Source organism: Phyllostomus discolor, chromosome 3 (assembly GCF_004126475.2).
Source record: "Phyllostomus discolor isolate MPI-MPIP mPhyDis1 chromosome 3, mPhyDis1.pri.v3, whole genome shotgun sequence".
In the NCBI taxonomy this organism is placed as follows: domain Eukaryota; kingdom Metazoa; phylum Chordata; class Mammalia; order Chiroptera; family Phyllostomidae; genus Phyllostomus; species Phyllostomus discolor.
The window spans coordinates 204,202,286-204,224,387 of NC_040905.2; the positions used below are offsets into that span (position 1 = coordinate 204,202,286).

Genomic DNA, 22,102 nt, shown 5'->3' on the forward strand with positions numbered 1-22,102 from the left:
GGTGCTCCGTAAATCTGTGAATCAGTGTTTATGAAAGTGCGTCGTGTGGCGGGGGCCCTTCCTTTGAGGTGTCCCTGGGGCGTGGTGACGGTGCTTTGTGGGTTGTGAATGGGACGCAGATGGAAGGGACTGGGTACAGTTTCAACAGCCCATCTGGAGGAACCACTGGGCTCCCCCGGGCTCCTGCTGCCAGGGGACACAAACCACGAGGGCTGGCAGCTGCCAGGGCCCCTCCCTGGCACACGGCAGGTGGCTGGACACAGGCTGACTTCAAGCAGCCCCAGGAAAGGTGAATGCGAGGCTCAGCTCCAACCAGCTCTGCCCAGCGTTGTCCCAATACGCATGGGTGCCTCCCAGACCCCCACGGCCGGTGCCGGAGCTTTGCTGGTCTCCCTGAACGTTCTCAGCACCCTAACCTCATCTGAGCTCACTGTCCTTCCCCAGATTGCTTTCCTCCTGGTTTCCCATCCCCCAGGACCCTGCTCCTCCCTCCCTCTCCCACCCACTCACCCATCACCAAAACCTGGCATTTCACCAAGGACCCCACCATCTGCTTTGCTGACTGTTCTAGGGTCCTCTGAGGACAACACCCACTCCCCATCCGCCCCTGACACCCCCCACACCCCGTATTACAGCCAGACTCACTCTCAGTTCCCCAGTGAGCTGTGACTGCTCTCTTCTCCTGGCCTTTGTGCTGCTCCTGAGGCCTGGGCATCCCCTCTCTACCTGGCAAATGTGCCTGAGCCCCGCAGGCTCCCCCTTGCTCCAGGAAGCCCTCCCCAGTCCAGTGCCCTGCCTTGGGGCTGCCACGGTCACCTTGGCTCCCCCTATCTCCACCCGGGTCACACTGTGTTGTCAAACCCAGTGGTCAGCGCCATGTCCCCAGCTAACGCAGCTGCTCGGTATCACCTGATGCAATCGGTCATGGCCTCCCTGTCCAAATCCTTTCCCCCTGGGCTCCCAGGTCCCCACCCCCCTCCTCCTGCTGCTGGCTGGCTGCTCCTTCTCAGTTCCCTCGCCAGGTCCTCCATCATCTCCCTGCCCTCAAGTGTTGGCGTGCCCCAGGCCTCGGCCCCCAGACCCCCTCTGTCCTCCACCTGCCCTGTCCCCTGGTGCTGGCATGCAGCCACTCGGCTTTAAGTCCCCTCTCCACGCTGACAGCCTCCACGTTCTTATCTCCAGCCTGGACCTTTTTCCCAACTCCGGACTCCACCCCCTCCCCTTGTGGGCTAAGGTGCACCTCCAACTGAACCAGTTCAGGTCGAGATCTCACCCACACTCTCTTCCTCCAGCCAACCCCTCTTCTAGAGTCCCCATTCTTCTGGTCCTCCATTCCTTTGCATCCCCCTGCATCCAATCAAAATACACCAGCGTCCCACCCCGTCTCACCACCTGGGCCCAGACCCCTCATTAGATGAAGGTCAGTGGCCTCCTGACCTGTCTCCCTGCTCCAGCCCTTGGCCCACGTTGGTCTCCACCCAACCCTGCAGCCAGCCCATAAGTCAGGTCAGGCCCCGCCTCTTCACTTGGAGGAGCTGCCAAGCCCCGCCTGCCTGCAAGACTTCCGGGAGCTGACCTGCGCCCCTGCCACCCCCGCCGGCCTTCTTGCCCGGTCCTCGAACGTCCCAGCTCAGAGCTTTTGCACTGGCTGTTTCCTCTGCTGTCGACACTCCCACCCCCACATCTGCACAGCCCCCCGCGCTGCCCTCAGATCTCTGCTCAGAGAGGCCTCCCTTGACCAGTCTGTGCCCCAACCTGCCTCCCAGCACTTGCTGCCCCATCCTCTGCCTTCTCTTCCTTACAAGCCCTTCTCACCACCTGACGCATCCGAGTTGTGTGTGTGGTTGCCACGGGTCCCCTCCACTAGAACATAGGTCTGGGAGGGCAGGGATCTTTCTTCTCTTGCGTCCCCTGCTGTCCTCTCAGTATCTGGCGCATGCAGGCCCTCCTTCTGCAGACAGTGAAGAGTAAAGAGGCGGGAGTATGATTGTATTCACCACCGTGACCGGAGTCGAGGCATCGTCCGTGGTCAACACATGCTAAAGGTGTGGATGGGTGGACAGGCGGGTGGGCAGACGGAAGGAAGAAGCAAGGGAGGGAGGAAGGGAGGAGTGAGCAGACAATGGGGGCGTGGACGGGTGGGTGGGGCTGTTGGATGAGCGGGTGTGTGAATGGGTGGGAGGGGTCGACCAGGTGTTGGCTGGGCCAGTGTTGTCCCTGGCCCGGCTCTGCAGGAAGAGGCAGGTCCGTCTACCTGGGGACACCTGAGCCTCAGAGCGCCCGACATGCTGGGGTCCCAGATCCTGACTGGCCGCTGTAGCACTTCCCGGGCCCCAGCAGACTGGCCAGGCTTCTTCCCCGCAGGGAGAAGCTGCTGCTCCAGTGTGCCACACTGATCCAAAATTCAAGTTCTCGTGCTTCTTGAAGCAGCAGTTTGGCTTCTGAGGATCTCTCCAAGAAAAACACTCACATCGGTGCACAGAAATAGATGAGTGTGCCCCGAGGGTCATGGCCGCGCTGCCTGCCACCCTGTGAAACAGGGAGCAGCCTGGATGTCCCCCGGGGGGATGGTGGCGCCTCCCGCCCTGCAGAGCTCGGTGGCCAGTCCACGAACCAAGGGGATGGATCCGTCCCGTCTGCTGAGATGAGAAGACGAGGGGTGGAGCTGCTAAGTGACAACGTGTGTCATAGAACAGTCATGGGAGGAGTGTGTGTGTGGTGTGAAGAAACACATTGTGTGTGGGGGTCCATGTGTCCATGTCCACGTGCATTGGACAGGGGCTGGACTCACACTCACACTCACACTCACACATGGCCCCACCACGGCCACGGCCGGGAGCAGGCGGGACGGGACGGGCCTTTCCGCGTTTGTGTGCACACTTCCCCGTTGGCTTCCCTGCTAACAACGAGCTTTCGTTTCTGTGTAATTACACTCACGTTGTTAAAGAGATTGTCCCTGTGCATGTTTCAGCACTTGATCTAAACACATTTCTCTAGCTTCTTTTTTTTAACGTTTAATTTACTTTTTAAAGAGAGGGGAAGGGAAGGAGAGAAACATCAATGCCCCCAATTGGGGACCTAGCTTGCAACCCAGGCATGTGCCCTGACTGAATCGAACCGGAGACCTTCTGGTTCACAGGCCAGTGCTCAATCCACTGAGCCACACCAGCCAGGGCCATTTTCCTAGCTTCCTGATGGCAAGTAGTGGTCTGATGGCAGTTGGGTTGGGTTGGGCGGAGGGTGGGTTAGGTTGACAATGAGTTCATCACCCAGGGTGGTGGGTGTGAAGGCTGGAACTGGGTTCTGACCAGACCAACCCCGAAAGCATCACCCGGGCACTCAAGGCCCTCTCCCACCCTCCTTCAGACAGTTTCCCGGGTTCCCAGACACACACCGCAAGAGTCGGCCCGCCGGCCCCTGCCCATCTGTGTACAGCCTGGGAGCAGAGAATGCTTTTTACGGCTTTTAATGGCTGCTGAATAATCAAAGGAAGACTCTTATCTCAGGACACAAGAAGATCGTGTGAAATTCAGGTTTCAGGGTCAACAAATGAAGTCGTGCACACACGTCATGCCCATTCCCTTCCGTGCCGTCCACGGCTGCCTCTGAGCTGTGACGGCAGAACTGAGTCCTTCCGCGGACGCTGTGTGGCCCTCAAGGCCTGAAACAGTACTGCCTGGCCCCTCGGAGAGAAAGTGTGCTGGTCCCTGATAACTAGTCCCTTCCGTCCAAGCCAATCAGCCAGCTCTGGGGTCCCACTGCTTGGCCTTTCTCTCGCAAGTTCATTCACCCTGTCATCAGAAGGAGACAGGGTCCTGAGGGGGTTTGCCTCAGGCCCACCTGTAGTGTTGTGTGTGTGTTTTTTTTTAATCCTCACCTGAGGACATTTTTTTTTCATTGCTTTTTTTTAGAGAGAGAGAGAAACATTGATGTGAGAGAGAAATATCGATCAGTTGCCTTCTCTATGTGCACTGACCGGGGATCAAACCTGCCACCTTTCAGTCGATGGGATGATGTTCCAGCCGACTAAGCCACACACCAGCCAGGGCTGGGTTCTTGATTCCGTGCAGGAAAGATGTTGCAACCCGGGTCTCGGTGATTTTGAGAGCACGTTTATTAGAGCTGGGAACGATGGAACAAAGGAAGGGCTCAGGGTAGAGGAAGCAACGGGAGAGAGCCTGGGAGGTGCTCTGCTGAGGCTCTGGGGGCATTACAGGGCAGAAGGGAGTCGGGGCGGGGCTGCAGTCGGCTCACTGGGAAGGCGGAGAAAAGAGGACCTTGGAGGCGGGTTCAGAGGTCAGCCCAGCACAGGCTGCCACCGCCCACTGCTGCCCTCGTTGCAAGTCTCCCTGGGAGCCTTCAAGTTCAGGAGAAAGAGAGCCAAGAAAGACACGTCCAAAAGGAGAAGACTGTAGAGAGAGACAGTGTGTGCTGGGGCCTTCATCTTGAGGGTTTTGAAAGGTGGGGGTTTCGGGGGAGGTCTCAGGAGAGGATCTCCACAGAATGCTCATCAGCTTCCCAGGTGTGTCCTTGCAGGGTCCTGGTCTTCCCAGATTGATCGGCACCAGGGCAGGGGGTCCTTAGTCACTGCCTCTGGTCCTCTTGTCCGCCGGTGTCACCTCATCTGGTTTTGCTGCTTTTCTGGGCCTGGAGCTGAAGTCAGAGGGAGCCTAACAGGAAGTGAGTTCCCCATCCTGGGGGGGTAAGCAAGTGGAGTTTGGGTCAAGGAGGTCATGCAGGAGATTATTGTTCTTTCAGGGGGGTACACTGGATGAGCCTCCCATCCGGGGCTTTGGGAAGCCCGAGGTTCTCTTAGGGTGGTGACCAGGCACTTGGGCACCACCAAGGGTCACTCTGAGGGCTTGGGGAAGAGACAAGATCCCCTTGACTTCAAGCCAGCTTGGTCTCATCCTGCTGCTGGAATGCAGGGCTTGCCAGTGTCTCCAGAGCTTCCCGGAATGAGGATGGGCCCGGGACCTGGCAGCCAGGACACCACCTCACGTTGAGCCTCATGATGATGGTTTCCGGCAATCGGAGGACCCCAGACCACCAGCCCCCGCCCCAGTGTCCAGAAATGCCCACGCTCCAGCATTTACTTAGAGCCTGCCTCCTTCCCGGAAAGGTCTGAGGTTCTTTCATGGTAACCCAGCCTCGCATTTGTGCAGCATGAGGAGCCACAGCGCATTGTGGCTGAGAGTCTGCGCCTTGGAATCCAGGGCACAACCGCCACCGCCACCGCCACGGGGTCAGGTTGCTTAACCTTTCCCAAGAAAGACTCAGATTTCTAGCCCCGCCTGGCCCAGCAGTGTGCTGGGGTGGGGGTGGGGGGGTGCAGAGTTCGGGCCTTGCTCCTGCCACTTCCCGGCTGTGAGGTTGGTGAGCCCTGGCCCTGTCTGAGCCCAGCCTCCTCCCCGAGGCACTGGGGGACTCACCAGGCCGCCGTGCAGGCACAGAGCTTCTGTCGTCGGGAAACCAGCCCCTCTTGCCACGCGGAGCCGATGACAGGGCCAGCCTGTAACGTGCCCTCGCTCCCTGCCAGCTGGCGCAGATCTTATTCAAAGAAGCCAGCCCTCCGTTTCAAGGCCTTTGAGCAGCCAAGAAAGCAGGCCCACCCTCTCCTTGAACGCGGGAGATGGAGAGAGGCTGTAGTTTGGAGGGGCCCAGGATGGAAAGTGGGGCCGGGGTGGGGGTGGTGGCCCTGATGTGTGTGTGTGACCGGAGGCTGGCCCGACGTTCTTTCTCAATGGCCCCGTCGCTCCCTCCAAACCCTCCAGCCGTCCACACCCTGACCCGCTCCTTTCCTTGTTGGCGGGGAGGCACTGCTGGGTGCTCAGTGAGGGCCCGGCTCTCCACCCCCCTGCTCTGCCACTTCGCAGGGCTCGGGGTGCACTCTCAGTTTTCCATCTACAAAACGGGGCTCGAGACCCTGCCTGGGAAAGGTGACAAGTGAGGGGCAGAGAGTGCCAGGCTCACATGCGCGCCCCACGTAGGAGACCCTCTGACCTCCCCCCTGGGGCCCAGCCCTTTAATGAGCAGGGCGCACACACCCTGTCCAAGCAGGCGAGCATTAAGTCGTGAGGAGCGACTTAGCAGGCAGGAGCGTCCCCGATGTTGGGGGGGTGCCCTGGCACCCAGTCAGCGCTCCCCGATTGTGTGTTTGTAAATCCGGGCGGGAGGCGGTGGGGGAAATGACCATTGCAGCGAACGCTGACCCCTCCCACCAGCATTTCAGCCAATGAGCGTTGATCGGGGCCCTTTCTTGGGCATCGTTCTACGTGCTGGGGTACCGCGTGGAGCCTGCATGAAGCAGAGAGGGGCTAGCAGATAACACAGAAATAAGTATGTAATACACGGTCAGGTGGGTTCCTAAGTGCCGGGAGGGGCAGGGTTGGGGCGTGGTGTCCTAGAACTGGCCGGGGAGGTGGGATGGGACCGGAGACCGGAATGCGGAGAAGGGCGAGGCTCCCGGGGAGCTGCACTCCCAGCAGGGGAAGTGGCCTGACCCCAGACCCCAGTCCTGGGGCTGAGACAGTGTGGGGTGTGGGGCTGTCCTGGAATGAGGGATGGGAGGTTGGTGGAGAGGAAGGGAGAGAAGAGAGGGGGAGGAGGAGGAGGAGGCAGGCAGGGGAGGAGAGAGAGAAGGAGAGGAGATGAGGGGCAGATCTTGCAGGGCTTTGAAGGCTTGTGTGGAGGGCTCTAGGTTTCAGGTTTACCAGGTGCTTTGTCTGGCCCCGTTCTAAGTTCTACCTGTATCAATCCACTGATTCTCCTGCCAGCCAATCAGGGACTGTCCTTGTCCTCTGACCACAGTTGAGGAAACTGAGGCACTGAGAAGTGAAATCACTGGGGGGGGGGGTCACCCAGCTGGTAGGTGGGAGCTGGGGATTGAACCCAGGCGCGCTTACCTGTCCCCACCTGAGAAAACCCTCCGGACACTGCAGAGCGGGCTCGAGCCCACATGGGCCTGTGTCCTGCAGAGGCTGGGAGAGTGCCCCAGCCTGGGGTCGGGCTCCATCCTCACCCAGAGCCCCCTGAAGAACAGGACCATGTGGGCCCCCCCACCCGCCCTGCCATGGGCTCTGTCTGGCTGCGGATAGCAGGACTGCACTAGGAAATCAGAACCTAGGGCAGAAAATAAATGGAAAGCTCACACAGCCCTGGGTGCTGGCATCTCTAGGCATGCCATACTACATACTACATACCACATATGTTGCCTACATACTACACACTACAGTGTTGCCTGCCTTTTCTCCTCATGTCTGCCTGGCGAACTCCTCCTCATCCCTTCCAGTCCAGCTTGGCTGGCCCCTCCTCCGTGAAGGTTTTTCTGATTCTGCTGGGCAGATGGCTCTCCTCTGGCTGGGCTTTACCTCGAAGGTGCCCCTTCCAGCATTTAGACTCCTGGGTTTCCATCCCTCCTTTATGTGTCTGGTCCCTGGGCTCAGCCCAGCCCCGGGTTTGGCAGGGGCAGAGCGGGAGTGGGGCGGACACCCCGTCGTCTCCACGCCAGCCTTCTGGCCCCGTCCACCCCGGCAGGAAGGGCAGCCGACAAGCTGACCACGGGTGCCCGCCGTCTCTCCCCTGTGTTCACGGCTGGGCTCTCCTCCCCCCGACTCCCTCCTGCTGCCGTTCCTCCATGCAGCCAGACTTGGGGCCAGCTGCCATCGCGACTACTTAGCTCTCTCTCTTCACATGGAGTGACAGGTCAGGTCTGGAACCAGGAGATCCCTGCTGCTGCTGCTGCTGCTGGAGCAGGGCGGTGCAGCGGGCTGGCACACCCAGCTGTGCCTGGTATTTCGGCTCCCGGATCTGGACCCACCCTGCCTGCCGCTCTGCTGAGCTCCGCTCCTGCCCGAGGAGCCCGGAGCAGCCTCCTTGACACCTCCACGTGTCTGCTTTGGTTTCCCACAGCAGAGCGTGAGACCCCCATCCTCCAACCTCCTCCTCCCGCGTCTCCCCCAGCTCTGTAGACCCACCGGAGTGCTTGGGCCAAAAGCCTCAGAGTCATCCCGGACATGTCCCTTTCCCTTCCTCAGTATCCGATGGTCCAGCCACCCCCGAGTGCCCTGCGCATCTCCTGAATCTGTCCGCTCTTCTCCCTCCTGCCACCAACACCCTGGCAGGGTCCCAGCACCTGCCACCTCACAGTCCCAGCGGTGTCTTAGCCGGCCTACCCAAATCCACTCCAACCCCTCCTCTGGCCACTTTGCACACAGCAGCCCTTCACGCCACTGTGTCACTCTCCTTCTTCAACCTGCAGTGGCCCCCACACTCCCCTGGCCCACGAGGCCTTCTGTGAGGTGGCCACGGTGCCTTTCCTCTTCTCTCAGCCCCTCCTCCTGCCCGGCCACCCAGCCCCCGCCACGCTGGCCGTCATCCTGATCCTCCTGCTCCGCCTGCTTCTGGGTGTTCTCCCCCGAAACCTCTGGCCAGCTCACTGCCCGAAAGCCACCCCTCTGACAGGTCTTCCCTGCCCCCCTGCCTGCGAGCAGTGTCCCGTCATGCTCTGTCACATGGCCCTGCTTCAATTCAGGGACCAGCACTCGCCCTCGTCCGAAGGTGTGTGTGCCTCCCCCAGCCAGAGTGTAAATGACACAGGAGTGAGGACGTGTCATCCCAGCCCCTGGCCCAGGGTCAGGGCACAGGAGCGGTACTCCGGGACAGTTGGCGGAACAAGCCTAGGAGTCCGATGGGGCCTGGGAGCCCGTTGCTGTGATCTGGGAACGCACACACGCCGGCACTTCTGGCCCAGAAACGTCGCCCTGGGAAGTCAGGAGACAGGTGTGGGCAGAGCGTATTTGAGGTGTTCTTTGCAGCGTTGTGTGTTGTCCTGAGTGACTGGCGACAACCCAGGTGTCCGTCCATCAGTGGGGCTGAGGCTGCAGGTGGCCACGGCACAGCCAGAGGGTGGAACGTTGTGTGGCCGCTGAGCAGGAGGGGACGGGTCTTCGGGCCTTGTCCTGCCACCAAGGCAAGAAGTCAGAGCCCAGAGCTCCAGACAGGTTTATCGTAAATGGGTTCTGGGAGCCCAGAGCTGTGGTTGCACTCACGTTGTGTCGAGTTCGTGAAAAGAAGGAAATGGATTGGGAAGCTGGAAGCCACTGTGCAAATCCTACTCTGACCTTGACCTGGCAGAAAGCCAGCCAGGTGCAGCCAGGGAAGTGCCTGGCCTTGGCTTACACCAGCACCTGGGGGCACAGCCGGGACTGGGGCCCAGGTTCCCCTCCCACCAAGCCCCACCTCCTGCCCTTAGCCTGTTCTGGGGGGCGAAGCTGGTGAGGGGCACATCCGGAGCCTCACCGTGAGGTCCAAGAGGCAAGTCCTTTCAGATCCTCGGCTTCCTCATCTGTGAATTGGGCCCATACCCCACCCTCCACCTCCCTTACCTCTTTCGTAGGTGGTCAGGATGATAAAAGCTGGGGACAGAATCGGTATTTCCCTCCCTGAGTGCTTAAGACATACCTGCCTAACCCTGTCCTGTCCTGAGGCGATGTAACACTCCGTCCCCTCCGCACAGCCACCCCACGAGGAAGGGCAGTGAGTAGCCCCACTCTACCAGTGAGACCCCCAAGGGTGACGCACCTAGCCCAGGGTCCTGTAGACGGTAAGCCGAGAGCCTGCATATGATGAACCCGGGTAGTCGATTTCAGCCCCACTGAGCTCTGTACAGCAAGAAACCACATCTGCATAATGTGCAAATGGGCCCCTGGGCCTCAGGGACCCTGGAGGGCTGGATCAGACCCCAACTCCTGGGCCCTCTCCCCCCACAGCAGCCCGCCCCCCGCACCCTCAGCAAAAGACCAGGGAGCCTGGGGCCTGCGGCTGCCTGGGTAGGACCTGGCCTCCCTGTAATTACGGCAGCGGGAGCTTGGGAGCTAGGATCTCTGTCATCCAAGGGGCAGGGAGGGGTGACGCATGACAGGCCACCCACGGCAGCGCCCGATGGCTGCTCTGGGAGCCGCTGGGCAGCAGTGGGTGGCTGGGAGGGGCCCGGGTGGGTGTGTCCCTCCCTGCCACCCCTGGCCTGGGCCCATCTGCGGGCCTCCTGGCTGTCTTCTTGCCTCTCACCTCGCTCCCCCTGACAGCCCCTCTGCCACAGCACCAGAGCCATGTCTCCAAAAAGCTGGTCGCCGAGGCGGTTTCTGACGTTCCAGCGATGCAGACAGGTTTCTCCTGCTTTCAGGGCAGAGGGTTAAGAAGACTGGGGAGGGGCTGCTTGCGGGAATAGCCAGGGATCATTGGAAAGGAGGCCATTCCCTGCCACAGATGCTTTCCAAAGCTGCTGTCACCCCCTGGGCCAGGCCCACACTCCTGGGCTGTCACTCAGTCCTTCTTGCTCCAGCCCCAACGGCCTCATCTCCCCTGACATCCTCCCAGTCCCTCGTCACTCCCCATCGCATGCTGCCTTCCACCTCCATGCTTTCGCTTGTGCCTTTCCCTCTGCTCAGCCCATCCAAATTCTGCTCTTCTCTCTCTGCCCAGTGTGCATGCCTCCTCACCCAGGCAGCCTTCCTTGATTGGGCCCAAATGACGCACTCTTTCTCTCCCAAGCCTAGGGCCTTCTTCTGTGGTCTGCATGTAATGCATCCTTCTCTCTCACCCACCCCCACCCCACCCCCAAGCACCAAGGCCTCTCGGGAGTCCAGGCCTGTTCTGGAGGCCACTCACACACCTTGGACAAGTCACTTTGCCCCTCCAAGCAGCATTGTCCTCCTCTGTATAAGTGGGAAGACGGAGCTTCTGCTGGAGAAATCACGGAGGGGTGCACGAGACAACGTGGGTACCACACACTCAGAACAGCGCCCGGCACGGGTGGCTGTGTAGCGAGTGGTACCCAGTGCTGCAGCTGTTCCTGTGGTTACGGCAGCCAGGGACGACTTTCTACAGAACTTGGACCGTGTCACTCCCACGGACCATCCTGAGGGTCAGGCCCGAGAACATCGCTGTGAGGCCCTGCCCACCCCTCCTCTGCTGCCCTCCTTGGCTCCACCTCCCTGCCCCACCTGCTCCCCAGCCACTGCTCCAGCCACCTGGAGCTCATCTGGGGCACCAAACACCCCGTGTACCCTCTCAAGTCGAGGCTTTGGGGCAGGCTACTCCCTCTCCATCGGGTACACCTTTGACTCTTGCTCCTTCCTTCTTCACCTGGCTAGCTCCTACTCATCTTTCAGGCCCCAGCTTAGGCGCCCATTCCTCCAGGAAGCCTTCCATGACCACCTCCCCCGGCCAGCGGAGGCACCCCTTCTCTGTGTGCCCGCAGCACATAACCCGTGCACTGCGTTGCAATGACCCGTTTACCTTTGAGCTCTGCCGCCAGGCAAGACTGGCTCCCTGCTGCAAACTCAGCACCTAGCGCGGCGTCTGGCACAGAGTAGATGCTCCAGAAAATTTAGTGACTAACTGAATGGATGGATGAGTCAATTTCTGCATCCCCCACGCTGCAGGAAATGTCTGTAGAACAGATTTGAGTGGGAGGTTCCAGCAGGGCCTGGGAGAAGCCCCTGGGGTTTGGGTGCTGGGTGGTGCACAGAGCAGGCCCCTATCCCCTCCCGAGGTGGGTCAGCCCTCCCCCTTCCCACAGACCCCTAGGGCCCCAGAGCCAGCTTCCAGATGCTAAGCCCCAGCTCAGCCTCACCTCTTAGCTTTTCCGTCTGCACAGCTGGGCCAGATCCCCGCAGCCGGCGTCGCGGGCAGCCAGGCCAATCGTCCCCGGCGTCTTCCTATTTTAGACATCTCGCTGCCTCGGTCCCTTCTAATGTTTCCAGCCAGGCTGCGGGGGGAGGAAAAAGAGGTTACTGCTACTTTAAATGTACTGTATGAAGGCGAGGGCTGGAAAGGGGCCTGCTTGCAGGAGTACCCAGTCATCTAGTTGGAAAAGCCGCCAGATGGAATACAAAAGGAGAAACCCAGACGCTCATGGAGACAGCCTCGGTTCATAAATCAGGTGGGGCCGGGGGCTGGGGGCCCGTACGCCATGGAGCCCGACTCCCTCCTGGACCAAGACGACTCCTACGGTAAGAGGGGCGCCGGCAAAGTGGCTGAGTTGGGGATTCAGCCGCTGCTCAGGCAGACTTTTCTCTGCTTACTGCAGGAATCTGAGTTGAAGTAGGGAGGTGGTCAGGCGGCTGGCTGGGCGCTGCCTGGTCTTGGGAACCCCGGTGAGGGGGCCCACGGCGGCAGGGTCCTGTGAGTAGAGCCTTGGGCAGACCCTGGGACTCTGGGCATCGGCAGGGGTGGGGGTAGCGGCGGGGAGGGAGACGGAGGTTTGGCTGCTTCTGTTTTGCTCTTGGCCAAGAAGGAAAGGAAGGAAGTTTGCAGGCCCCCTGCCTTTCGGCCTCACTCCCTGTCCCCAGGCCTGCTGGGTGCTGTGGGGAATTTAATTAGTGAGATCCTGCAGATAAATATAGATGGGCCAGCAACAGGAATGTTCCCTGTGATTAAAGCCGGCTGAAAGGGCTCCGGCTCCACTCTGCAGGGCCCCAGGGGCTGCGGCTGGAAAACCTGGGCAGATGGGTGGGGGAAAGTTGCCTGGGACAGAGCCCTTGCTGCGAGCCCCAGACGGGGACTTGTGAGACTTGGAGTAGCCTGGCCACGGCAGTTTCTGCAGGCGTGGGGCTCCGGGGGTGCAGGTAACTACGACCCTGACTGCTCACCCCGGCCAGGCTGCTGCCCCCTGGGCAAGGATGCCTGGTGCCCTCAGCTATCTCTGGGCAGTGCGAAGGAGGGAAATGGGGTGCGGGGGGCAGGAGTACGGCTGAGGGGCTGAGGCAGGGTGTGGGGGCAGCAAGTTTGGGGGTTCAGCAGGGAGAGGTCCAATTAAGAGGTGGCCCCACCCTTAGCTTCAATCAGTCTTTTGGGAACCTGGGTCCTCCTGGGCCCATAGTCCTTGCTAAGAAAACTGAGTTCTTCTCCCTCCCCCCAGGCCCCCCAGCCAGGCCTGGCCTCTGGGCACAGATTCAAGGCCAAATTTCCTTCCTCCTGCAGGAGCTCAGCTCTTTCCAGGGTGAAGGGGCCCTCCGCCACGTTTGGGGCTCCGACCCTCAGGGGAGCTTGGTGAGGCCCAGCCCGTGGGCCTGGTGTCTTTGGGCAGTCGGGTGGCCAGTGGACACAGCTGGGTGGGTGACCCCCCATGCGCCAAGCTGTGTTGTCAGGGTCAGGGGTGCAGACGTGAAGAGCTCAAGGCTAAGAAATAGTTTGTGCTTCGTGGATGGAGGGAGCAAAGAGAGGGAGAGAGGGAGGGAAGGAGGGAAGAAGAGAGAGAGGGAGAGAGAGAGAGAGAGAGAGAGAGAGAGAGAGGGAGAGGAAGGCCCTGGAAGAGGCCCCAGCCTCGAATGGCAGACAGACAAATGACATGAGACTGGATTCACAGTGACGAGTCCCTTGGGGGAGGCCAGGGCAGGCAGTCTGGGCATGTGACAGGTGACAGGCCTACCTGCCCTCAGAGGTGGCACAGGGGTGCGTGCCCACTGCCCCATGGAGGGCACAGACCCTTGTCTGGGGGGGATCAACCCGTGGCTGAGCAAGGCTCCAGATCCCCTGGGGCCCTGTCTCCCCACCTGGAACCCAGTGGTGTCTCGGGACCCCACAGCCCCGAACTGCTGCCCCCACCCCGAGCCCCCTGCCGGTTGTCTTGCGACAGCCTCTGGGCTGCCAGGGAGACCGTGGCGGCCTCACCCTAGTTGAAGGGCTGCGTCCACTCACCTTCACCTCTCACCTGTGGTGGGAGCCTGTTGCTCACCTTCTGGAAGCTGCTCAGGCAGTGAGGTGGCTGGGAGCTGGGAAGAATCAGCGAAGAGGCAGAGGGGACCCCAGGAGCTGTCAGGCAGGGATGGAGGAGAGCCCAGGGGTAGCTCCAGATCTAGCTGAAAGGGGTCTGTGACAGCCTGCCTCGGAGGCTGTCCCTTGAAGTGGCTGTCTTGGGACAGAGCAGCGAGGAAAACCGTGGCCTTGGAGTCACTTGTTTTCTGCAGTCTGGTTCTACGTTCACTCATTTCGTAAGCGCTGCTTTCACGCCCTAGACTGAGTTTAGGGGTTGGAGATACAAGACACACCTTGCCTCTGCCTTTGTGACATTCCCAGGCCAGGATGGGAAAGAGGTAAGCACTCCAATGAGGAAGGCCAAGGCCCTATAGAACCCTTAACCCCAGGAGGGAGTCTGGAAGGCTTCCTGGAGGAGGTGACTCCTCCACCAAAGAAGTAGGTGACTCTCGTTCATGAAACATCTTTTTCACCTGGCTTCTGGGATAGGCCACTCGCCTGATAGTCTCCCACCTATCTCTCCGTCTCTTTCTCTGGTTTCTTTTCTTGAACGATGGATGTTCTTCCCCGCTACCCACATGGTCCCTTCACCAAGGTCTGCTGCTTCTGCTCCCAGCAAGATCTGACCCTCCCTCCCTCCCTGGCTCACTCTCGGGGCTCCACCCCTGCGGAGCTCACCTTCCTTACACTCACCAAACCAGCTGCGGCCCCAGGGCCTTTGCACTTGCTGTTTCCTTTGCCAGGAGCACCCTTCCTGTCATTCTTCCCTAGTCTAAGTCTGCCTCCTCCTCCTCCTCCCAAACACTCAACTGAAAAGTCATCTTCACAGAGAAGCCCTCCCTAGACCACGGCCCTCCAATCCATCTGGTGATACCCCACGCTCTGTTTCTTCCCCTTCGTAGGACCTGCTCCTACTTGCACTGCACAGCATTGCATGCATGTGTGTGGAACCGCTGAATTCCCCCCGCCTCTGTGCTCTCTGACAGCTGTGATCCCCAGAGCGTGCCTCTGTGTCTGGCGTGTGGTAAGCATCCAACAAATACTTGTTGAATGAGCGAGTGGATGGATTCAGTTGGCCCGGGCAGAGAGAGCAGCAGGTGCAAAGGCACAGAGGCTGGAGAGCTTCGCAGAGGTCGTCCGGTGAGGGTGACGCGTTTGGTCAGGGGTCAGTGAGCGGACCTCCAAGGGGGCTCAGGAGCCTGGACGGGGACAGGGTCGGGAGAGACGGAGCTGGGTGCGGGGCTCCGGGCCCTGCTCCCATATGGAAGCCGAGCGAGGCTCCCTTCCACCCGGTGGGTGTCCTGAGCTCTGATTCCCTGCAGCGGGTCCTCGGGGGCCGAAAGGAGCGTGGCCCCGGCCCCAGCCTCTGACACAGATGCTCTGGAGACCTGAGCCATGTCTCCGCACCGCGACCTTCAACCTTTTGCGTCTCAGGGCACACGTAAACGAATTGCTAAAATTCTGCGACACACCAAACAATATATTTTTTGCCAATCTGACAAAAAAATAGGCATACCGTATTTTTCAAACTATAGACGCACTCCACCCAAGTTTGGGAGGGAAACGGGGGTGTGTCTTACAGTCCGAATGTAGCTTTTTACATTGGTGACATATTATGTTATTTATGTTATTAAATATTTTACCACATTTTTTGCTTCAAAATGTTTTTTTCCTATTTTCCTCCTCTAAAACCTAGGTGCATCTTATGGTCTGAAAAAATGCAGTAATTTTGATTCATTCACACTGGACGGCTCCTGTTGTGTTGGCTGTTGTCATATTTTTATTTGACAGTCTGAGGGAAAAGACTGTCAGCGCTGCTGACTAAATAGTCAGGTATTGCATATTTTAAAAATTCTGGCGACACAGCGGTTGAAAATTGCTGTCTTAGCAGACGGAGCCGAGCAAACAGGGTCCCCCCCCAGGTGGTCCTGCGGTGAGAGGCCGTGAGAACAAGGCTCATGAGGGCTGACACGGTGGAGGGGGTGTTGTTGTGGCGGGTCCAGGGGTGGGGGCTTCTTTCATGCACCAAGCAGAAGCAGAAAGGGGCCGCCCCAACCAGGTCCTGTTTTCAACACCTGGTTCCTGGACTGACTCCCCCTTAAGATCGTGCCATCCTTAAAGGAGGGGACTGCATCTTATTTCCTACTGTATCCCCAGGGCCCTGCAAAGCGCCTGGCCCCGAGAACAACGGCTCAGTGAATATTTACCAGATCGATGAATGAGTGAAGGAATGAATGAATGAGTCAGTGAGTGAATGGCACCAGCTGGACCCTTGCGTGAACTTGCTGCTGCTTGCCCTCAGGCGTCCCTTCTCTGAATTTCTGTGTCCTTAGCTGTCCGCTGAGGGTCCTGTACTCCGGGCGCCTGAATGTTCTTGCTCTGACCATGGAAGATTCTAAGTCTGACTCAGCACCGGGCGCCCTCTCCCCTCCCTGCGGCCTGAGCCTCATCCCAGCCCCCTCTGTCTTTGGGTGGCTTGGACCAAGTCCCTTCCTGTCGCTCAGCCTTGGTCGCATGTCTGACAAGTGGGCAGACTCAGGCCTGCCCTGTCTGCCTCCCCGGTTGTCTCGGGGCCCCAGAGCAGTGGCAGGGGTTAAACCATGTGCGGTTGGATGCCTGTTGGGGGGCGTCTGCGATTCACAGAGGAGGGAGCTGGGCTCTGACAGGTGCTGGGATAAACGCTTTGGTTGGTTTGAAAATCCTGGAGGTGCAAGGGCAGCTCAGAAGTTTGTTTCTTCCTGATGATACCCAGTAAGGACACCTGCCCCAGATGGAGGACCCTAGGACAGGGCAGGTGGAGGCGATTTTGTAAGTTTCCAAGTGCTGCAGGTATAACAGCCAGTTATAACTATTTACTGAGTGCCCCCTCCAGGTGAGATGCCGGGCGAGGTCCCTGATGCATGTACACTGCACCTGTCTGCCTGAATCCTCAAAGCAAACCAGGCAGGTTGCTATTAGCTCCCTTTTCCAGATGAGGAAATGAGGCTGGGGGAATAAAGCAGTGGCCAAGATCACACGGGGAGGTCAGTGACTCGAACCCAGGTTCTCCAGAGCCCAGGGTCTTTCTTTTGTGACACCGAGAGCCATCTCGGTGCGGGAGCCGCCTGGGGGTCCTTCCACTTGCCCGTGGGTTACTCCCGCCTCCCCGGGAGTGTGTTGGGAGGAGTTCAAGGGATGAGCGCCACGTGGCAGGAGCCACAACCCGAGGCGCTGTCAGCTCCGCTGGAAACAGCGGGCACAGAAGCAGCTGTAATGGGATAGGGTCAATCTAAAGAGAGGGCTATTTTGGGCTGGAAGCTGTCAGGAGGCCTGATGTCACCCCTCCCAGGCCCTTCCTGTGTGTGAGAGGGGGAAGCTGGTAACAAGCAGAAATAATCCTAAAGTAACAGCGTGCGCCAGGCCACATGCCTCCCCGTTCATCATCACACGTCCCCTTCCCACCAACCCTGTGAGGCCGGTGCTACCATTCTCACGTTAGAGAGGAGGGAAAAAGCTCAGAGAGGCTCACGGATGCACCCAAAGTCACACAGCCAGCGAGTGGCCAAGCTGAGAGTCACGTAGGTGCGTCCCAGCCGAGAGCCCCTGCTCTGAACCAGAGCCCGCTGGGGCCCCTCTCTGAGGCCGTGACCGTGGGGGTAGGGTGCTGGGACACGGTTCAGGCTTCCCTACTTCTCAGGGACCAGGGCAGGGGCCTCCTCCTGGCTCTGCCACTCAGTGACCACAGCAGGCCCCAAGCACAGCCCTGGGCTCTCAGCCGGCCTCAGTTTCCCTGAACATGAAACTGATGTAGTGATGCCAGCCTGGCTGACCTGGGGTGGGGAAGGAATGCCAGGTTCAGAGTGTGTCCATCTGTCTCACTCCAGGGCTCTGTCTGGGACCAGATGGCTGGGCCCCAGGCGCCTGAAGGGGCAGGAGAAGCCACACTCCCACATGAGGTCCTTTCGTGGGTGAAGAAATCAGGCCAGAGAGGCAGAACAGGGACCCCATCTACTGAGCTCTTGCTGGGTGCCTGGCTCTGTGCTCCGTGCTCCGCCTGGAGTCACTGAGCCCTTGCAGAGGAGGTAACAGCCCCACTGCTCGGATGCAACAACCGAGGCTTAGAAGGTGCAAGGCTGCAAGGTCGGGGGGGGAACTCCTGATTCAAACCCAGGCCTCCCAGACTCCTATGCTTCTGCCCACCACTCCGGGCTGCCCCCCCTAGTTGTGCTAGCCCCCAAGCCACAGCCCAGGAGAGCTCCGGTCCTGCTACCTGGTCATGCCTGGGCCTCTGACCTCCCCCTGCTGGGTAGGTGGATGAGAGGTAGAACCCCCCTTCTCGCCCCACAGAACTCTGGGAAGAGACTAAATATGGAAGGCTAGTCAATAAAGATGAACAATGAGGCCAGCTGGGGAGGGGCTTAAATCATTTATGCACCCAAGTCTGAGCAGCTGGCTGTGTGAGGCCAGGGAGTGAGGCCCAGGGAGGGTGGCGGGGCAGCCCCTGGGCCAGGAGCTGGGCCAGGCAGAGCCAGGAGCGAGCTCAGGAGGGAGGAGCTGGTTTCCCTCAGAGAGGGGCTTCTGGTGGGAGAAGGAGGGAGAGGCTCATTCAGGAGTTACTGTCGTTTAGAAGCAAAGGCATTTATTTCACCCTGGTCCTCTCCACAGGCGGCTCACACAGCGCAGGCCGGGGCTTCCTGTCCTCAGTACCTCCCGTGGGTCTGGGCCGTGTGGCCGTCAGCCCCTGTCTCCTCATCGGAGGGGTGGGGACAGGACGGGCCATGTCACAGTGCTCCCACTCTTAGGCCCGAGGGAGAGGGTCTTCGGAGGTCCTCCTGTCCATCCTCCATTACACGCTGGGAAGATAGGGGCCTGAGAGACAAGGAACCAGAACCACTCAAGGCCCATCTCACCTCCTCAGTGGTCCTGAGATCTGCTCCGAGCCTCCATTTCCCAGCCCCCATCTCAGGCCAGGCCCCACCAGGGACTCCTGGCCCCCTCGGAGGGCTCCCCTTTTCCATCCCTCCCCCAAACTCATCCTCCATGCACAGCCAAGGGGGGCCACTCACAGGCATCTTCAAGTCCCACAGGGCACCCTCCCTGCTGCAGAGTAAAGTCCAAACTCACTAATGCAGCCTCTCAAGGCGATCCATCATCTGACCCCTGGACGATGCCCCTTCCCTTGTCTCCAACCACACCCCTTCTTCCTCTCCGCTTCCCCATCATGAATTATTCTCCACCTCAGGCGTGCCAGCCTCTCTCTCTTACTCGCCTTGGCAGTTGCTCTACACCTGCCTGGAGAACTCCTCTCATCTCAGCTCTCCCCACTGCTCCCCCAGCCTGGCCATTCCTACTCATTCTGAAGTATTAGCTCTGGCGTCACCTCCTCCAGGAAGCCTTCCCTAACTACTTTGTTTGCACTCCTGAGGCACCTAGCCTCACCTCTGGGCTATGAGTTTTGCCAAGAGCCAGACTGAAAACTTGGAGGCAAGAGGTGGGGTGGGGTAAGGAAAGGGGTCAGGGTGACCTAGCAGGGGATGTCGGTGTCCACACTGAGGGGGGACAGTGGTGGAAACGCAGATGCTGGGTGGGAGGGGGTGATGTCCTAGGCTTGCTGCGTCTGCAGGGTTTTCTGAGGAAGAGCTTGTGATGATCATTCCAGAAGTTGCCTCTGGAGAGGCCCCAGTCCCAGGGTGGAAGGCAGGAGTGTCTGGGGCCTTCCCAACTGCATCAGTACCACTCCCTTTCCAAGGCTTTTGAAGCCTTCACTCACCCCCCCCCCCCACCATAGCTCAGGTCCTGCCACCTCCCCCAGGAAGCCAGCCCTGACTAGCCGGGCTGAGGCCACTCTGTGCTCCCCTTGGCTGTACCCTTTTGGTCTTCACCATCTCTAGTCCTAGGACATCTCGTGGGAGTCTTTGAGGTGGGGCCACACCCTTCCATCTCTTGTAGACTCCAATCCCCCCACACAGGATGGACACGCACACACAGAGAAAACCCTGGACAGGGCAGCCTCAACCAGCAGGATTCTGGGGGAGCCAAGCAGAAGTCCCGAGAGGCGTTGGGTCAGACTGACACAGGCGAGCAGCGGGCAGAGGCAGGCAGAAGGGAGAGGCGTGTTTCTGTCCGATCTGAACGTGTGCGCCTGGGTGGCTGGATCCTTACAACCCCCTGCAGGAGGCGCTCTGGCCGGTGACCTACATTCCAGCTCGCTCCTGTGTGTGTGCACACACACACGCACGTGTGCGGCCCCGCACTCCCGCCCCATGGTTCCACAGTTTGCACCGGAACCAGTTCCAGAGAAGCCTGCTCAGGGGACCACAGTGCCTGCAGTGGCTGGATGCCTGCCCCGCAGCCCCCACCCCTGCTTCTGCCCACGACTCTCTCCCTCCCTCCACTCAAATTGCAGATAAAGGCCTCGCCCTGCCTTTGCTGGTGGTGGGATGGTGGGCTCTGAGAGTGGAGGGTGGCAGTAGCAGAGGTGGCCATGGAGGGAGGGGACCTGAAACCACAGCCTGAGGCTGAACTGGAAGGTGGCCAGAGAGGTCAGGAGGGAGAGCCAGGCGGGTGGGCTCTGGCCTCCTGAATCCTGGGCCTGCCGGGGTCAGAGCCCCACTCAGGAGCCCCCGGGGGGCTGTCCCAGGGTTGTCCCTGGTTTCCCTCCTGGTGTCTTCCTGGGGGGTGGGAGGGTGGGGGTCCCGTAGAGACCCTCCTCTCCTGGTGACACTGTCCTTGACCAAGTGGCTGTGCCCGCTCTGTGGCCGGGAAGCTGGGGCACCTAAGAGGGTGCCTGCTCTGACACCCTGTACTCTCTCCTTTGCCGGCTCTGCGGAGGCTGGAGAAGGGGCGGCTGCGCCCCTCTTCTGGGCTCTTCTCCCGGATGGGGCCTCCGGCAGCCTGCAGGGGATGGACAGGGCCCACACAGAGCCTCTCCACTGCTCTGTCTCTGTCTCGCTGTCTGTCTGTCCGCCTCCCTCTCGCTGGGCCCACCCGGCTCGCAGCCCTGTCCCCTCGCTCAGAGCTCCCTCTCCTCACTCAGGAGCACAGATTAGGGGAAGCAAGGGAGGAGCAGGGCTTGGCCCCCGCAGCTCCTCTAGGCCCCTCTCAGCCTACTGGTGTTTGTGCTTCTAGGCCTCACCTTTCTCCCTTAACTCCCCAGAGGCCAGCCCTCCCCGGGCCCTGCATTCCCAGCCCTCTTCCTGCCCCCCACCAACTTCATCAGCTCCTCCGGGTCTCCTCCTTCCTTCCACCAGCCCAGGAGCTGTCCCTTCCCCCACACCTCACCCCCAGGACCTCCAGCCTCCCTGCTGAGCACTTCCTCCGGGCCAGCCCCTGACAGGGCAAGGCCCTGGAAACGCAAGCTGGGTCCCTGTCCTCAAGGAAGAACTCAGGGTGGGCTCCTGAAGCTGCAGGGACAGCCCAAGGGGGTGGGGGTGGGGGCTCCGGGTGGAGGGGATGCTGAGCTTAAAGGAACCGGGGCTTGGCCTGGACGAAGGTGGCAGGGGGCAGGCGAAGAGAACTGTGGGGGATGGGTCTGGAGTTGAGAACCAAGTGACCTACTGGAAATCTTGAGGCTGGACTCCTAAACCCAGATGGGTTTCGGGGAGGAGGCTGGAGAGGTTAGCAGTGTCAGGCTAGGGGACTTGGGGGTTATTCTGCACCTTGGGGAGCCACGGCATGGGGTCATGGTTGTACTGTCTCCCCAGAATTCCCAAGGCCCCAAAGGACACCTCTATTCAACACAGTGCCCCCTCCGCTGAGTCAGTTCAGCTTAGTCTAGGTGGCTGCTCCCCTCGGGAGGTCCCAGCCCCAGCAGAGGAGCCTAAGCTGGGGTGGGGGGGGGGGTTGGGAAGAGTGCACATGGGAGAGGCAGCTGCCCCAGCCTTTAGTTCCCTGTCACGGCTTCAAGGTCTCTGTTCCCGCTGTCCCCAGCAGCCCAAGGCAGGCTCAGCTTCTGCAGGAAGTAGGAGACCAACTCCAATCCTCATCCTCTTGGCCCCAAGGGGCGGGGTGGGTATGCATCAGAAGGGAAAAATCCGCCAGACCGTTAACGAGCAGGGGAGGCCAGGGGAAGCATGCAGCAGCTCACAAACTCTCCCTGGGAAACCTAGTCCCGTTTTAGAGAAGGAAACGGAGGCACAGAGGCCTTTGGCGTTTTGCCCTGGTCACACTGCTAGGCAGAGTCCAGGTTTGAACCTGGGTCCTGCTGGCTCCAGAGCCCATGCACATCCCATTGTGAGTCTGCACCGAGTGACCCCGGGGCCTTGTCCTGCACCAGGGAGAGGCAGGAGGGGCTGCGTCGGAGCTACGAGGGGCCTGGGGTCCCACTCACCCTCTGTGCTCATGACATAGAGGTATGAACTGAGCT

General features: G+C 60.0%; 1 protein-coding gene and 1 long non-coding RNA gene across 2 annotated transcripts in view; one reads left to right on the forward strand and one right to left on the reverse strand.

The window, feature by feature from the left end:
• Positions 1-11,009: 11,009 nt before the first annotated feature.
• Positions 11,010-11,972, reverse strand: LOC118499798. Its single transcript, XR_004902332.1, has 3 exons — positions 11,858-11,972; positions 11,636-11,770; positions 11,010-11,451 (listed from the first exon to the last, which is right to left on the reverse strand). It is a non-coding gene; the product is annotated as an uncharacterized LOC118499798 (long non-coding RNA).
• Positions 11,684-22,102, forward strand: part of LOC114493992 (DAB2 interacting protein) — a 183,080-nt gene continuing 172,661 nt past the window's right edge. Inside the window, exon 1 of the mRNA XM_036022167.1 lies at positions 11,684-12,014. Coding sequence (XP_035878060.1) covers positions 11,975-12,014 — 40 coding nt within the window. The 5' untranslated portion in view covers positions 11,684-11,974. The remainder of the gene's footprint in view (positions 12,015-22,102) is intronic.